We start from the raw sequence: 19165 nt of genomic DNA, 5'->3' as shown, positions 1-19165 counted from the left end.
ATCTTATGGATAAGATACCTTCTAAAACAGCACTGAAATGGAAACCCAAATTCTCTCATAATATCCATTACTGAGGCTTAAGTTGACTATAAAGATGGTACCCTCCATGTGAATCCTTCTTTTTATATAAACTTTTTGTATATAAAGAGATAATCTCATCCAGTTGAGTAGGCAAAATACAGTACCATTATGATAACTATATCCAGCTTTATTCAAGAATTTGTGCTCTCTGATCCAAATACTCATGTTTTAATGGAAATGATACAAAGGTTCAGATTAATTTACATGTGTGTGTGGAACAGCTTCATCATATCTTGTTCCATAGGGGATTCACAGGAGCTGGAAGTAACCTATAATCTGAATTTGAGAAGTGGACTCAGTACTTAATGACTTAACATAGGTTTCCTTTAGTGATATCAGTCTTTCTGTTTTCAAACACACTAAATACACACTTTAAAGAAAATGGTCAAACAACCCTGATGGAGGTTGTCTCACTTCTCATCCAAGCACTAACCAGAAAAAGCTTTTATAGATTCTGTTGAGGTGAAGGTAGTTTACTTCCCTTTCTTAATTAATATAATCCCTCCATTTTTTTCTTCTCTATGCTGTGTGTTTTTGCCTATCTTGGACTCCAGCATTCCAGGTCATTTCAGTTAGCCTCAATAAGGGATGTGCCAATGTGTGTTACTACTTGGAGAAACTGCTTTTCAGATCTCTCTTATTCAAGAGTTCTTCCCAAAATAGCGGCATTATCCTTTCAGCTTCAGTATCAACAGTGCAGCTTCAGCAGTAACATCTCCTGTCTCAGGGGACCCGCTATGTGCTCACTCAACCAAACAAAAATCCTCAGGTATTACATGTGAATGATGGGTTTCGAGATTGAGCTTCAAATGAGACACAATATGAAATGATTTTTAAATATGTCTTCTAGATAAAATTTTTATTAAGCTGTCCTCTAGCAGCTGGACTGTAAGGGTCATGGTCCAAAACTTCTGCAAGATAATGAAATTATATGAAAATCTTTCAGTCAGACTGTTGGTGTCTTGGAGCAATGGACAGGTCATAATAGCACTGCCTAGGATGGCAGTGTGTGTTGTGATGGAGGCACATGACAGTGGTCAGAATTATAAATATTAACAGATCTTATCACAGACTTTGGTCAGTGACACATTTCATTAGTTCCTATTTCAAAAATAATTTTAAAAATTTTTAGTAAATTATGACTATTTCAGGAAGCAAAGTGAGTCAGGAGGGCAAAAGTGGACATCAGTGCTGAGAGTCTTGTTTTCAATTGCACTCAAAGTTATTCCATATAAATGAAAAAATAGGGTGAACTGTTAATGTGAAAATATACATGCCATATTGAAATAGAATTCATATACATAAAGCGGAGTGTATAAACAGATGTCTTTGGCTTTAGAGATACTTTTGTGTATACAGTTCGTAGCATTTTGCTGAAGAAATATCATGTAGGTCGGCATATTCTGTCTGTTCAGAATGGGCATGACAGCATGAGTCCCTTTTGCTTTCTGCTTATTGTTACATATACAGTCAAATTGTTACTGCTCATTTGGAGTCTAGGAATACTTAACTAAAAAAGAGTGTCTCCTTCAAGTCTCCTTCAAACTTCCATTTAACTTCTACTGCCTAATGGACCTTATTTGTTTCTCATAACTGAACGCTCACCAAAGCTGCTTTTTATTTTTATCTCATCTTATTAAGGCACAGAAATCTGGCATAGGAGGGGACACAGAGGCTGCTGAAGACCTTCTGCTTATCAATAAACCCCTGACGGACCTAATTAGCCTGCTTATTCAACTGGTAAGAATTTGCTTGTTCGTAAATCTGTTGAAATGTTGCTGAAGTTGGAATTATTCATCTGCATTCAGCATCTTAGAGGTCTATTTGCTAGGTTTTCATTGTTTTTAAATTCCTAGTACGAAGCAGGGAAAGGAAGGATTTTATGGTTTATAAGAAATTGCAGGTTACAGTGACTTACAAGTTATAAGTGACATCTGAGTAAGTCTGTCACAAGAATGGAAATTGGGGATGGGGGTGTGCAGATTCTCAGCTAGGCTGCATAAGTACAACCAGGTTTTAGCCCTTTAAAATGGACTAGTGATCATTGCATAGGGAAAAGATGATACTCAGAATTTGAAAACAGTAAGTACTGCTACCATTACAGAAGTCAGTGAATTTAAAATTAATTTGCTTTTAGTGATGGCTTTTATTACAATTTTCTTGGTTTTGAGCCTTCTGAGTTTTTTTCTTAGGGATTTAGTTTCATTTTAACATGATCCTGAGGGGTTTAGGAGTAGGAGAGGTCTCTGGTAGCCTATAAACAGCTTTTCTGTCTGTCTGTTTAAAGTCAGTCTTTTTCAGGCTTTACTAGGTATCACAGTGCTGCATTGAAATCTCCACAGAGAACTATACCGTGGCCCTGACACATGGCCACTAGCTCAGCCTCCATCATACTGTGCCAGAGATTTATATTGGCTGTGTTTTGTAATGGCTTATACGAGAGGAAGGTGTCTTGAGCTGGACAGGGCTTTTAAAGGTGTGGTATACTGCCTCAGCCTTTTAGGCAACACAAAGGCAGAGAAGTGATATCTGAAAATATCTTTGTGGCATCAAGCTATCCTTTCCAGGTTGTTTTTTTTAGCAGCATTTCAGATTCATGGAAGAAGCTAGCATGCATTTCTCTGGAGTTTGAGTATGTTCTCTTCCAGCCCAAAACTTTTTGGAGCTGTTCCTCATAGTTTTGCAGTAGGTTTTCAGATATGAATTCCTGTAGTCCTTTAGTTTTTACTACCTTTAGTACTATCCATCATCTTTTATGTTGGGAAAGTCTGTGGGTTTTTTTTTTTTTTTAATTAATCTTCTGTATTACAATTGTTGCAAGGCCCTCCTTTGGATTTTTATAATTAGCTATTAACAAAGGCTTTTTGGAAATGTTTGCTGAATGACCTAAAACAGAGGAATTGAATTTCAGCTACATAATATTTCATCTTTATTAATTGCTTTAGTTTATTTTTTCTTAGTTTTTTAAATCACTATATATGGTATAAAAAGTAAGACATGAATGGATCAAATGTTTCTTTAAAGTGAAACTAGACATAAATTTAAATTCCATTATCTCCCTAAAGAACAGGAAATTAGAAGCTAAACTCTACTCAACTTACACCACCTGGAAATCTTTTGTAAGCTTTTAATTAAAGGATAGGATAACTGTAGTTAGCATGTACTGGTTAGATTCTGGCTTGCTCCTGTACTTCAGAAGCATGGCTGCAAATTACTACTGTGTTTTGCTTTGTTATTTATTTCTTCATATTTCTGTATGTTGAAAATGCTTAGTGAAAAATCTGCTGACTTGCAAGTAAAGAGGAAAGATAGTTGGTGCTTAATCTTTTTTTTGTTTTCTAATTTTGTTAAATATTTTGTAAAAGTGAGAGATTTTTCTCTTGTAATGCATATGTGATAATCTTTATATGCATGTGTTGAATTGGATTTATGGAAGTTATTTCACCTAGCTCTTTGTTAGATTTTGTATCCTCTACTCATTGCTGTATTAAACTTTCCCTTATAAGATTGGAAGAGTTTGAAAAACGGACTAAACATTTTAAAAGTTAGGAAACATTTGGGGTTTTTTGTTTTGTTTTGTTTTTTTAAAAAAAGCCTTGCACTGTAATTTCAGTTTCATACCTTCAATCTGAATATCTGTCTCTTCTTATTCTATAGATCAATTTCAAATTACAAAAAACTTCCAATTTCTTTTCATAGATTACAGTAGCTCATATGAAGTTAGTCTGTAGAACCAGCATTTCCAATATTATATGGAAAAAGTCCTGCGAACCATCACATGAGAAAGTAAAGATGAAATTCACAGTCTCCAAATTTCAAACATTAAATAACTAAAAGAAAATGGTTTGAAACCATGTAAGATTCTTCATTAGGTTTGGTGTGATTTTTTTTCTTTAATGTTAGTCCATATTCCCTATTGTTGAGGTATGTGCAATGAGTATTTTTGAACCAAAACATGTTAATTAGCAGTTTATTATGCATTGTCATGCCTTTAGAGATGAGTAAAACATGACACCCTCTTCAACTATTCTTTGGATCCCTTCTGTTGTCCTATGCCTTGTCCACAGTGAATGGTCCATGATTATTCTTTATTTCTACTGCCCTGATCATCTGAGCAAAAACTTTGCTGAAAACCATGAATATTAAGTAAAAGTTGAGATCATTTCAGTTAGCGGAAAAGATACTGGGAAGTAGTGGGGCAGATTTACCCATTTATATCTGTAGTAGAGGCACTTAGTGACCCTCTGGTGAGCACTGCTGACCACAGGTCTACAGTTAGCATGCACTAGGCATTCATGTGTCATTAAGAAATGTCTATTTGGATGACGTGTCCCGAAAAACTACATTTACATTACATAAGGAAGTATGTAATATAATAATCTCTTTTCAATACGCAGAACATTTGCAGATTTAGCATTGTTTAGCATTTCGGAAAATCGGAACGCTCTCGAATGACTGGTATTCATTCCCACAGAATGGTGGGTTGACAGCACAAAACGATAGCTAAAGCTTTTTCGTACAGCATTTGTTATAAGTATTTTTCATGTCCTCTCTTGCTCTACTTATCTCCTGACCAATCTTGCGAGGAACTCTAAGTCATCTTTCAGTTGTGGGTATGGATGCTTTGGAATCTTTCTGAATCTAAACAGCTCAATCTCTTCAAAGTCCTATTTCCATTAGCTGATTGTGTTTAGATGTAATTGTTTTATTTGGTTTGTGTTAAGATCTCAAGTGCTGAATTTCCAAAAAGTGATCAAAACAGCCCCAAAACATTATTTTTGAAGGTACCGACTATAGTACATTCGAAAAATCTATGTGAACATGTAAGCATATCAGTCCAAAAATGAGGGCCAGCCACCTGTGAAGGTATGCAAAAGTAAGAAATTAGAGTACAGACATTATGTGCTTTCATTATATGTTGGAGGACATAATCTACAAAATTCTTGGTTCACACATGATTTTCTGGCCATTATTAAATATTGCATTCAAATGTGTCAAAAGAACAGGGTTTTTGTTTCAGTTCCAATCTGTAGATAACTTTCTAAATACGAGTAAGTCAATTAATGTGGCCTCAGTACTGGTTCATTGAACCATAGCTGTAGCTTGTCATGGAAAAAGTCATGTCACATACTAGACAGCACAAAACATTAAAGGCAAGACATCTTGGGAACATTCAGTATTCGAAGACTATTATATGAAGATTTAGTAGATGCCATCAACCTATTGAGTTAAACTCATATATATTAATTTAATGTTTGTGTGGAGTCTTACATATCTTTGTGTTTCTCATCACAGAGTATGAGAGCTGAAGTTACTGGTAGTCAATGCAAACGGTGCTACTGAGAACAAATTAGTGCAAGTTTTACTGATAGAGGGGAGTAGTTTTATTCTTTGCTTTGATTCAGAAGGTGTAAAGGGAGAGGCTTGATTTGAGGAAGGCTATACTTGCATTAGAACCAAGAACCTGTTAAACTATAGTATTGTTCCTTTGCAAAATTGAATAATACAAGGTAAGCTTGGCATTTGTGGAAGTTGTTCATGAAAGCCAGCTGTCTCTGGTTAATTCTGTTTGTGCACTTAGAACAGAGAATGGGAGTGTCTGGTTGAACTAACCTCAGATGTCTTGGGATAACCATGCTGATGTACAAACACGTTGCACACGAAAGCCTCTGTCCAGAGGGAGAGGAACTATATGTTCCCCCTGTAATTGACAGTTAAGCACAAAACCTTTACCTGGGGTGTCATCGTGAGGGACCCATGACTGATTTAAAGGAGCGATTATTTCTGGAATTTAGATGCTTAACATCCCTCAGTATTCTCCTGCTGTCAGAGATATTGGGGAAAAAAATATGAAAAATCAATGTGTGTTGTGTTCAGTAAGCAATCTGCAGAACCAGGCCCACTACACTTAACGTCTTTTTAAGGTGGAACTGGGGAAACCCTTCGTAACCTTCTGGAATACCTCACTGTTGACCCTCCCCACTTACGTATCTTCATCTACAGATGGTAGACAGATGTCTGATTGAAACCTTCACAGGAATATCCTACTGCTTTATCCACATTCAGTATATTCTTATATGTACCTTACTGGCCTAAGGATTTCCATGGGACTTCTCTGATGCTTCAGGCTTTAATATTGTATTCTATAAGGATACATGGACATGCTTAGGCATAGTCAGTCATATACTAGTTTCTCCTGTATTTCAAATTGGCAAGGCATGAATGCACCCGTTAGGCATGTTACTGTGCGCGTATGTTGCGCTAGTTTGTTCTGCCTCTATAATGGACTTAGTAGTATGGCCACAGTCCTGTGCTGTTCAGGTTGCATGACTTCTCAACGCATGGGTGGACCTGATGCACAGTTGTCAGTAGCTGACATGCTCTGTGTTCATTCCTTTTTGTGTAGCAGGATCCTACATAAAATTGGAAGTCATTTCATTAAGAGTTCTGCTAATTAATTTTATTTATTTACCTGCCTACCTATACATTATTTGAAATATGAAAATTCCAAAATTTTAGGAGTCATAACCTTCTTAAAAATGTTCAAATTTTGAAATTTATATTTCTAAAGTTGTCTGTGATGGGAGTCATCCATAACAATACTTAACTATAGTTTTTAATTTAGAGGCATCCAGTGCCTGCAGCCCCACTCCCGCTGCTTGTAGGACCCCCTTAGACACACAAACACATGCACAGACACACACACACTGTGGATCCCTCCAGTAACTGGCGTTAGACAGTCTACCCAGTAACGGGCTCTTGGATCTTCTCCTCTCCAGTTGCGTCCCACAGAGGCATATGCATACATATACAAACAGGTCTCAGTCGGCTGCCAGACCCCACAGTCTCTCTAGCAGCTGGTCTGAAACCACTGGTAGACAAGTCTTCCAGTTGTCTCACTCACAGAGACACGCACATATACCTGACTCCCAAGCCACATATCCTGATTGCCAGCTAGTCAGGCTTGATATTCACTCGTGATCACACACTGATACACCTACCTTCACCTGCTCCAGTTGCTGGCACCACAGACACATAGGCCCTGTGACCTGTGGTCTAACTCCAGTTGCTGGCCCTTGGATCTCCACACACCTGTACACAGAATAGGGAGTCCCTTCACCCAGGAAAAATTAGAAAGAGAGTTTAATGGAAAGACAAGACTGCACTGATCGGGTGTAGGGCATGGCCAGACAAGCGTACTGCCTGTTAACATGCAGCTGGCCTATTTTGTCCTTTACCTCTATCTTCCTACGTTTGTTCCTTCCCAAACCTCTTTGATCCCTCCCTTTCCCCTCCTTTGGTTCTTCCCCTAAACTTCCCATAATTCCATTTTGTACAATCCCAAAACGTTCTTTCCTGGCAACCCGTAATAGCCCATAGCCAGTGACCCCCTCAGTCTGTGTGGTGCTCTGGAGAGCCTCTCACGTTGACTCATGGTGTTGGAGGTCACCTCCGGTCCATCACCCTCCTGCAACAGCCCTGGGATGAGTTGGGGCAGAAACTCTGTTTCTGTGACTAGTTCTTGCACCCTCACCTGCTATTGCACCTCTGTGCTCCTTTGTGCGTGTGCAGGTAGGTGACAAGGCAATCATAAATATTTTAGGCTCTTTAAATCGGACTGAGCTCTTGGTACCCAGGTGGTATAGTATGTTTCTCCTAGTGCTTTTGGATACAGCTGTAAGAGCTACAATGTAAGCTATGGCTTGGATTTAGAGCTACTCTCAGTAAGTGTCTTTATGGATATTCTTAGCATACTGTAGTATGCAAGATGATGAAGAATGCATTTGCACTGCAAGAAGAAAGAGAATAGGTGATTCATTATTTCTTTCCATTTCTAATTTGTTATGATGACTTTTTAACCTGTTGTGTCTTGTACTAGGGGGGATTGGGTTTTGCTTATATTTGATTTTTTTTTCCTCTGTCTTTTTAGTTTCAGACTTCCTTAGGTAGAATCTGAGAAGGACGTCTCTTGCAGGTCTGATTCCCTTTCCCTGGTCTTCTGTGCACCAGTGCCTTGGTGCCAGAGTTGCTGTGTCTGGTGAAATTTGACTGGCATCTAGGATGAATATTTTGACCACGTATTTTTTGTTTTCTTCATGTGAGCCTTGGTTAGGGATATCCTTAACCCTCTCAAGATTTCTAAGCCAGGAAGAGGAGACAATGCTCAGGGAGAGAAGAAAAAAGGTTCTTTTTCCCTGTCCCCAGAACCCCTGCTTATTCTTTTTGAATCCTTACCTGCCACCACTGCAACCTGGCATGAGAGGAATTTGTGACCTCCATCTGAGCTGAAAATAGGCATGACAGAGAAGCATCTGCTACGGTTAGACTGTACTGACAATATATGCAGAATAAGTGTGCTTGGAGAATATCAGAAGCTCCTTGGGTGGTGCACCAGTACAGGATTGACCCATGCTCATCCTGCAGTCAGACAATTTGTTTATTCTATGAGAAGCATACCCCCTCTGGTAAACAGTAAAACCTTTTGTCCTTATGCAGATGGTTGCCCCTTTATAACATACTGGCACTCATAGCTTACTCTACCTTAACCATACCCACCTCCTGCCTAACTGCTGACAGCTTCTTGTGCCTTGCTATTAACACAGCCAAGTAAAACCAGCATTGAAATGAAGTATAATGGATCTCTCAAGATCCAGGGGTGCTCCATACCCCAGGGTCACACAAACAGACTTAGGCTAACCTAAGCCAAGTTCTGCAGACCTGCCTGTTGTACCTCTCTGTATTCGTTGAGTTATGTAGCTATGTAACTATTTACTATTGTTTTGAGGCATTCAATTCTTGGTGAACTTTAGTTTCTGCAGATAACAATGAGTGCCTTAAATTTGGACCTAAGTAATTGAGTTCAAATTATTTTCTCTGATCTGCTATTTCTCCCTGTCTTACCATATTTATAGTTTCTTTTGTCACTTTGAATAATTGCTTTCACTCATTGATATTTATATCCTTCAAGTAGATGATTGTTTCCTGCCTCATTTACTTATCTATTTATTTATTTATTTTCCTCAAGATCTGCATGTTTATCACTCTTAATAATCCCTCAAAAATCAATATGAGTTAAACTCACAAATGTCAAAAACTTAGAATCAATTTTTCCCACATGTAATTGTGATTTAGTCTATCACTTAGGGCATAGCAAAGCAAGTGTAAGAAACCTAGATTGCATCTAAATAAAACTTCAAAGTTCTTAACGTGAAAGCAGAAATAATTACAAATCTGTCATGCAGAAACACTGCAAATACAAAGGATTCAGTATTTAATCTCATGATCAGTATTGCCCTTAACTGTTCAATCAGAGGAAAATAAATTGAGCATTTAGTCGTCTTCTTGGCAACTTCAGAGTTTAGAAGTTAATTACACTTAGCTTTTTTGTCTGTTTCTCTTCTTGAAAGTAAATGCAACTTGATTATTATACTGAAGCTTGCAGCAATTATAGAAGGGCTAAAATACCTTTTACTGCTTTAATGTAATGGTTATACTGGTAGATGGGTCTCCAGACCTCTTGATGTAGGTCTGCATTTGTGCTGGCTTCTAAATCAGAAGTCTGATTATAAGTGATAACTTCCTGTAAACTGAATGGGCTTTGTAGATAGCTGGAAAGACTATATTGTCTTGCCACTATTTATAAAATGGAGTTTGACTTCTCTGTAGATATTACATTTCCCTTCAGTCTGTTCTGCAGCCTGTCAGATTGCTAACAGGTAGCTTGTCTTACCTTTTGGCAATAGGCTTCTTCATTACAGTGTAACCAGTAACATTTATAATTGATTATTGTGCTCTGTGGTTTTGTATTTTACTGGTGAAAGATCAGTTAATCATGTGCAAACATGAAGACAAATATGAAGCTTTGGTGCATGTGGTTGAGTGAGATGATCTCTTCTAGGTCCGTTTTGTCTCTAGGTTCCACCGATTCTAAGGCTGTGCCCTGACTTCAGCTCAGAGCATACAAAGGTATTTGCCATTGAATAATGAAAATAACTGCGAAAGAATGATAACCCCATAGACAGTGTAGAATTCTATTTCCCATTTCTTGGGAATACAGAGAGTTCCATGGTGGAAGTGGAAAGATGTAAGTTTATTTCCTGTACTATGTAGCATATTGCTGAATTGTATTTGAAATGTTATCTTCAAAGTATTGTGCAGAATTCTTTCTTTATAGAGCTACCTTTAAAAAAAAAAAAAAGAAACAAAAACCACACACAAAGAAAATGAGAATATATTGTCATAAGCACAGAATTTTAGAATGGGAATTTAGTTTCTCAACAAATAGACTGTATTAAAATGAACTGGAAAAATACTGTTCTCTAAAATGTTTTCCCTTAGGTAGGAGGATGACAATTTTGATCTAAGCCAAAATATAATATTTTAGTGTTTCATTTAAAACTGTGCCTATTTACTAATAAGAATAGCATAGTAAAGTTAACAGATGTAATAATGATGTTTTGCTTTCATGTTTTGTTTAATGTTTGTAAAATCATCTTCCATATAGTTCCCAATGGTGCTTCCTTTACAGCACATTCTGTAATCACGTTACTGATCTAATGAACATCTATCTCTTGTCGTAATAAACTCTCTTTGTGTGTAACCTCATTAATGCGCTGAAATAGTGTCCCCTCCGGGTATTCCAGACAGTTTCGTTGTAGCTCTAAAATTAGATGCCCTAACAACTCTAACGATGTGAAAACTGCCACTTCAGCTCAAAAGATCACACGTTTCTTGCAGTGGTTTGCAATTCATGAACACACTGTAACTGGTCTCACAATGAAGGCATCTTTGACAACTGACTACAAAAATATAGATGTGTAATAATAATAAACTTCCTGTTTTACACTGCATTAATCTTCAAATACATAGAGCACATAGAATTAAAGACGAGTAGGATTTTAAATTATGAGCCTGTTTACAGGAGATTATAACTTGGCCATAAAAATTAAGTGAAAAGTGACACAGAGTCTTCATTGCACAAAAACATTGCCATGAGGCATTACTTCATTTTACAGATTCTAAGTGAAAAATAAATCTACAGTTCTGAGTTATAGAATGGCAAAAGCTATAGCTTTAGCTCTTCAGTGTATTATTTTAAGGTGTTGGGGTTTTTTTCATTTTTGAGCTATATGCTAGAAACAGAAATGGACAGCAGCCCAGAACACTAACAGCTGCATGGAGAAGGGGTGCTAACACTTTAACCTTGTTGAAAGGCTGAATTCATAATTCTCTCTAAGACTCATAAAGCAAAAGGAAATGAAAGACAACTAGAGCTGTTTTATGCAATTATGAAATATTAGGGAGCGAATCTTTTCTTGAGGAGTTAGAATTCTAGTTTTTCATGGGTTTCTCTCTCACTGAAAGAACAAAAACTTAAATACATGCTGTCTTGCAAAACTATACATACATTTCAAAGACTTAAAAGATACTTCTTCATATCAAATGTAATTGTTATGTTAGAAAAATTATTGGAACATTATTCCACCTGGCCAAGAGTTGGACCATCCTTTTTTTAATCTAGCAACATGATTCTAGCTTTTTGTTCTTATTTGAAATGAGAAAGCATTTACTTGGAATTCTGTTTTTCATTTCTTGGTTTTCTATCTTTATAGGTATTTATTAGACTTTCAGTCATTGGTTTTGTTTACATCAACATTTTTCTTCACACCCCCTGTTCTTTATTGTCACTGATGAAAGTACTCATACAGACTGGCAGCCAATGTTAAATTTCAGGTAGCAACATGGGCCCATCTAAATCACTATCTGTCACTAGCGATACAGTGTGATGGTTAGAGTTACAGAGAAAAGTACAGATACAGACATATTCATAGAGGGATATCTTTTGCTGAGTTTTCCTCTTCCAATTAAACTACTGATGGGTTATACTGTGGACCAATGATTCCCACCCCCTCCAGAGTAAATCCTGTCCTTCTTGCTCCCATCTTGTTTTCTCTTTCTTCTTCCAAAACCTATGCAGTTATCTTTTTACCCTACCATTTTCCAGGATCACAGCAACTCACTCCTTAAACTCTGGATGACACAGGAGCTCAAAGGGACTCTGGAGTAGAGGAGCAGAAGAGCCTGAAATACAACAGGGGTTGAAGGGATTTGTTGGCTTTTGATTGAATAGATTGATGCCATGGCCGGTGAGGTCTGCGAGTCCTGGAGTGATACTAGTGACTAAGTTTAGAGGATGGTCACTGACAACTATCCTGTAAAGGATGAGGGTGTCTGAGGAGAAGATACAATGGAGGAAGAGATTCAGGATCTTCCTTTCTCTTGCTTCTCATTGGGAAAAAGAACAACAGCAACGCTGGTAAAACGATGGGAATATAGCCTGGTTAGGTTGCATGAGGTTGGAAAGCAGGCCCAACCAGCGAGACTTGCTAGGGTGAACCTGTGATCTCTGTGGAGAGGAGATAGCAGGGCAATCTAACCCTGGCTGCTACTTGCTTTTCCAGTACTGAAGGAGCAGGGGAGTGAAGGGGGCAGCAGATGGGAAGTGTGAGCTCAAGCGCCTGCTGCTGCTGCTGCTTTCTTCTCTGTTGAGGAAGGGAATGCGGGGTGGAAATAAGTAAAGCCATTGACCGGAGTCCAGCTTCTCCTCACCTAAGCTTAAATGTCCACTGTCTCACTAACTGAAACTGCTGAAAACAACTTTGTGGTGACAGCCTGCTGTTTGGATTCCTTAGGAATAACTATAGCAGGCTGAACTTCCTTATTCACTTCATTGAAAGTGGTATGGTCTCTGGAAGAACTGCAAAGGCTGCTGTGCTTCATGTATTTCTTTATGCGTGATTGTTGTAGGGGGAGTCCTCTGCAAAGACCAGCCCACACCTTTCCTCTCCTCAGTTTGATGTTCAGTGAGCATCTCAGAAAAGCACCTTGGGAACAGTCTCTGTTTTCTTTTAAGTATGGCTACTGTGATTATTTTTGTTTATTACTTAAAGGGTTTTGTGCTCTTGCTTTTGGAGACCAGGAAATTAGCCTCCATTGCAATACTAGAGAGAAGAAATATCTAAGTATCTGTTTAAATCTACACTTCATCTTTTTTTCTTTCCTTTTTTTTCTTTTTTTTTTTTTTTTTTTTTGGAGTTAGCAAGCAAACAACATTTAAAAATTGAGTATAGTTCATGTCCTGTGACTTTTTTTAGGGAGTAGTTGATACAACTGTGTACACTGGTCTGGTAACAAACTCTTAAGTTGTAACAATGCTTTTAAAAAGGATAGGAGAGAGAATTTAAGCAGTTTATTTTTTCCTTCCTTTAAGTAGTAGCATTCTTTTTCAGTAAAGGAAATGCAAGTCAGGTCAAAGCCTCCAGTGAGATCAGTGGAATTTTTTTTGGCTTGATAAGGATTGAAAATATAAATAGGCAGAGCTATGAAGTTTGTTACTATTTGTAGTTTTTCCATCTTTTTAGCCTTGCTGTTTATGTTGATTAAGTTATTAGATAATTCTGGATTTTTGAAAAGAAGCGATCAAGTTATGTGGCTTTTAGATTGGAACAAAGAAAAAACATGTAGTTAAACCATGAAAGAAGAAATAGCAGCTATAGTCCTCTCACTTACATATCACATTTTATTTCATCTAATTCTGTGTCTTAAGGCTATGTATTCAGAGCTTATATCTCAGTTCAGTCTGTTTTAAACAGCCAGTTTTATGAATCTGATGGGAAACTGAATCTTATTTGCATGCAGATTTCTAGGGAATTGTTGCTTGGATGTTTGAGGACTATATGTCTGATGATATGTTCCCAAATTACTTTAAAATAACAGTGTAGGTTTTCCTGGAAATGAAAAATCTTAGGAAGTTTATACTTCAGATTAAATGAATGATTGTCATTGAAATGGTTGTGCATGTGTGAGCACCTCACATATAGAGAGATGTATTATTTTGCAGTCCTGTAAGGAGAGATTATATAAAATTTTATTATTATTATTATTATTATCAGTAAGGATAGTCTGTTAACAGTACTTTAATCTACCTTATTTGTGATTAAATATATTTTTTGAATTAAATAACTGAGTAAGAAAAAAAGAGATGTTTTTACTCTGGTGTACTTTATTGGTAAGACCACCGCTGGTATATTGTGTTCAGTCCATAGGTTACAAGGCCAGAAAAGCTGTTTTAATCACTTAGACTAATATATAAGACAAGAGATAGAACTTTCCTAAATTAATTCCTCATTACAGCAAAAGCTTTTTTGTTGTAGAAAAAACCCTCTGATTGTGATGTATAAATTGCCTGTGATAGAGAGTACGCCTCAGATCTACGGAAGCTCTTTCAGTGGTTAATTGCCCTTATTAAAAAAAGACAGAAAAAAAGAAATCAAAGTACATCTTCCTTCTAATCTGAATTGCTTTAGATAAAGTTTTGAGCCATTGTCTCTTGCTAGTCCTTTTTCAGGTAGAGGAATTGACCTATCATCAGCACTCTGTTTCTCACATGGACCCCAAAGAGCATGATCAAGCACCCTTTAACCTTCCCCTTCATAAGTTATATAGACTGAATTCCTTCAGTCTTTCACTGTTAGATAGGTTTTTCAGTATTTATCATCCTTTTGCCTGTTCCCAAGAAACCTCTGTGATTTTTTTCAGTGTCTTTCTTCAACTTCTTGTAGCAGAAGTGTGTTCCTGTTGTGGTCCCAAAAGTGTCAAATACAAGCGTTATCCAATTTCTCTACTTGTAATTTCCAGTTTCTACTTTGAGGAATGATATAAATCATATTTAGATAGTTATGTCTTACTACCAGAAGCTCATGTAAAGATGATCATTAGCCATGTCCCCAAATCTTCTATAATTTTGCTTCCCCAGAGAGTTTCCTCCATCCAATTACTAGGGCCTGTTCTGATGTCCACTCATCAATGAAATGTAGAACAGACAGAATTCAGAAAAGAGCTCCAAAAAATATTTAAAATCTGTGAAATGCACCTCTTAATGTGAATGTGACTAGGCTATAATCCATTAAAAGCTAGATAACCTGTACTTTACCTCAACCAGAAACCATAGACTTGATTTAGAAATAATTAAATGAAGTTTTATGATGTGTGTTATGGAAAAGATTAGACATCATTACCATAATGATACTTTCTGATCTTGATACTTCTATTTAAAGCAAAATGTACTGTCCTAAAATAACCGAGTTGGGAGCAATATTTTCAGTGCTTTTATGATGTCACTATAGATAGGCTATTTGATATAATCATAGTGGAGACATTCATATGCTGCTGGTTAAGAACAGATATATTTTAATTATATTTTAATCATTTTATTCAGGTCAGTTTAATGGAATTATTAGTCAAACAACTAGCAATCATTCTTTCCTGCCACAGTGCAAATGTTAATACTCTTCCCAATCCCTAGTGATATGGAATTTTGTGAAATTTGAATTTGTTTTTTGTTTGTTCATTTTTAGCTTCCCAGTGAAGATCTTGAAATATTCCAGAATGCATCACAGTGCTTATCATTACTGGTTCAGCTGTACGGAGGGAACAGTCAGGAGAGCCTGTCTCCAGAAAACATGGACAGCTTTGCTGAAGTACTGAAGTCCAAAAAAGATACAAGACAACTGAAGCTTTTGTTGAGAATTATAAAGAGACTGGTGAGTCAGCTTCTAAATGTTTTAAAAGTCCATGTAGGCTTTTATGTCTTTGGATAATTTTTGTTGATAATTTTGTCCCTTTAAAGTAAAAAAAAAATATAAAATGAATCTGAAAACAAAATATGTGAAGTGAAATTTCATGTCTTTAAATTTCAGTTTAATTTCTCTGGAAAAGACATTTTTCTATATTTAAAACCTCTTAAAATATTGTTGGGTGTTTCTGATTTGAGTTAACCGTTCAACCATTTAAATGGCTCGGATTATTTATGTATTTGTTTAGTACTTTGGCTTTATGAATTATTGGAACAATTTTTTGAATGCCTTTCAAAAGAACTAACCTTGTAGCATTACGTAGCTGCTCAGAAACATAGTGCTTGATTTCATGGTAAATAAAATGCAGTTTTGTACTTGAAATAGGCTTATACATAGACTGTTGACTCTTCATTCTTTCAAAGTGGTAGGAACTACTTATGGTAGAGTGGTTGTAACAGAGATTGTCGATCAGTTGGAGTCATACTGGGCCTTAGTGTGATGACAAGTTACTGACATCTAGGAGTTTCAATTCTGTCATGCTTTGTCATGGTGGCATGATTGCAGCATTCTTTCTCTGAAGTAGATTAGCTAGAAAGCTTTCTGTATCTATAACATTCTTTTAGATAATGCCATGCTTTTTATCTTGACCTCTCTTGAAAAGAAGCTTTGCCTGCATTGTCAGCACGCAGTGATTGATTACTCCATCCTTTACTGTACTCTCTGTGAAAGAGAGTACTCAATTAAAAAAGGGTGACTTCCCCAGTGTCAGCAGGAGAAGAGGCATGAATTTTGCAAGTGCAGCGCTGGCTATTAGAGTAAGGCCATAATCAATACAGGAGTCACCCTACTTATGGAGTTAAGAGGAAACAACCCTACTGTAAAGCCTCCAGAGCTGTTCTGTCCTCTTTCTCCCACCCACTGGATTTACATCACAAGAAAGTAAAAACAATACTCGTCTTCCCAGTTTTGCTCAGTCCTGCCTTTCCCTAGAAGCAGCATGAATATATAAAATTAAAATTGATAGTCCCCAATGATGTTTAAAATTAATAATTTCTCTCATTCTTGACATCTCAGGTTTCACTCCTCATCGTCTTTATTTTCACATGGTTTTCTTGAGAATTCTAGCAAAAATTTTAAATTTGCCTGTGCTTCTTTTTCTGTGCAATTGCTGTGCAGGGTAGAACTGTTTTTTGCTTTTCCACAAAAGTGAGAAGAATAAAGAGGCAGCAAAGTGTGAGGAAAGGAAAGTGTAAGGGAGGCTGCAATACATTTCTAGATTATTCCATTTTTGCATGGCTGCTGACTGCTTTCCTTTCCCTCTTTTTTGACAGTTATTATTCCAAAGTTGTCCTAGGGTAGAGGATATTTAACATGGAAATTTCTGTTGATTATCCTAAGAGAACAAAGCTATGCTATCACCTTTTGAATCTTGCAAGTTCCTGTACTTCATGATCTTTCCTTTTGTATACCAGTGATTCTGGTACTTGCTATTTATTATATCAGGCAAAGATTTTCTGTAATTATTTTAGTGAGATCATAGGATTTCTTTTGAAAGCAGAGTTTATAGATAATTTGACAGATTATATAATAAATCTTGCATTATTTCTCTGAACCTTAAAAAGTCCTGTTCACAGGAGGTGATTATCTTGTCAAAATTGTAGTAATCACAAAAGACATTGAAATATGATCATATCTATTTAAGGAGGATTCAACCCACATCAGCTGTTCATGGTGAATTTTGAAGCCTAGAGCAAACCTAAAATGTTGCTTAAATATGAAAAAAATTGCAATAGAGGGATCACTAAGTTCACCAATTTCCATTCTTGCTGGTCAGTACTTGTATATACATCTTTCCAATCTATGACCATGTTAACTTCAATGTGTCAGCCACAGCTATGGCTTATATAAGACAGGAATATAAAGAAAGAATTCAATATATCTATTCTAGAGCTGCCTCTATTATCATGTATTTCCAAAAATAAGGCAAAGGCATAGCGTTATGACTAGTTAGCACTTTATCCAAGTGTTCTATATGTCTCCAGCGGGCCTTTAATTTCAATTTCAGAATATTTGATTTTAAAGCATGTCAGAGAAATTGTCAACTTACAAGGTGGCCTTTCCTTGATGCAAAGGAAACTTACATCTATGCATTATTTTAATTTAATAGTATTCATTAATTAAGTTTTATCTCCAGTACCCAAATAGGTGATGGTTTTTTGGACAAAGTCAAAGGGGGTTTTTTGGTTGTTTTTAAGTGCTGATTTCTCCTTATCAGCTTTGACTAGCAAATTGACTACAGGGCAATATAAACTGCTCATACCATCTTCTTACTGGTTTTTGCACTATAATTTTGTTGTATTCTGTATTTGGTATTTCGTTAAACAGAAATAAAGATATAGGCCAGACTGGAGGAAAAAAAATTAGTGCAGACTTATTAATGGAACCTCCATGAGCAACCCTTTTCATGGCTTTATTTTGCTGTAAACAGAAAGCATTAGGAGTGAAAAGTGGAAAAAATAATGCTTTGAGTTCACATTTGTAGCTCTACGTAAGGGTGATTCAAAAGCTTTAAAGAGGCAGCATTGGATGTCTTCTTTCTGTTTTTTGTAACCACCTCTTAGCTTTCAAAACTTTAGGCTCTGTCAGGCCCAGGTTCACGAGTATATTTCAGGGATGATCTCTCATTGTCAGTGCACAGAAACTGAATAAAAAAACTGAGTCAAAGAAACACATTTTTTTTTTTCCCATGAGCCCTTTTACTAACTCTCTTGTTCTGGTTGCTTTGTCTTGGGTACACAATGCTGCTATTCAGATATCCTTGGTATATCCTTCAGATACCCCTTTTAGCAGCATCTCTGTTACTGATCAGTGATGTCAGGAGAGTATCTTTTTCCATTTACTGGTTATAGAAGCATCTCTTGCCACTCTTCGTGAAGATCACTCTCTCATGACGTCCTCTTTTCTGTGAAGATAGTGTATCATGTTGCAGTCAGTAAATCATCTACACTGAAGCATTTCTTTGAGAAATGGAGGAGATTCCATTTCGGAAGCAAGTTTTTCATTTATCTTCCTGCCCCTCTTCCTGCCCCCTTCCCCCCCCACCCCCCAAAAAAAACCTCCCTCTACCTGCTGTCTCAGTTTACCATCTAGTATGTAATGCCATGGTTTTTAGGCAAGTGATTCTCACCAGAACTTTTATAGAACTAGCCAACATCTTTTCACTGGACACATAATCACTGCAGGATTACAGCTTGGTACCAACAAACAAAATGTTTTCAACTTTTAAAGCAAGGCAAGACTCTCCTTTATGCCATCTGTTGATATGCCAAAATTCCTCTGAGAAGAGTGAATAAGCATCAGGCTTTAACAGACAGGGCTCACTGTATCCAAAGACCTTTGTTCCATGACTCTTACAAAATACTTGTCAGAAAGTATATCTGAATTCTACC

At 36.9% G+C, this 19165-nt stretch overlaps 1 protein-coding gene across 6 annotated transcripts in view; it reads left to right on the top strand.

Moving 5' to 3' along the window:
• Nucleotides 1-19165, top strand: part of ULK4 (unc-51 like kinase 4) — a 237515-nt gene that overhangs the window by 165419 nt on the left and 52931 nt on the right. For all 6 annotated transcript variants that reach the window (XM_064506435.1, XM_064506438.1, XM_064506437.1 and 3 more), the window contains 2 exons: nucleotides 1723-1821; nucleotides 15498-15683. In XM_064506435.1, the coding sequence (XP_064362505.1) occupies nucleotides 1723-1821; nucleotides 15498-15683 (285 nt within the window). The remainder of the gene's footprint in view (nucleotides 1-1722; nucleotides 1822-15497; nucleotides 15684-19165) is intronic.

This window comes from Dromaius novaehollandiae, chromosome 2 (genome assembly GCF_036370855.1).
Source record: "Dromaius novaehollandiae isolate bDroNov1 chromosome 2, bDroNov1.hap1, whole genome shotgun sequence".
Classification (NCBI taxonomy): domain Eukaryota; kingdom Metazoa; phylum Chordata; class Aves; order Casuariiformes; family Dromaiidae; genus Dromaius; species Dromaius novaehollandiae.
This window is presented reverse-complemented; position numbering and strand designations above follow the sequence as displayed.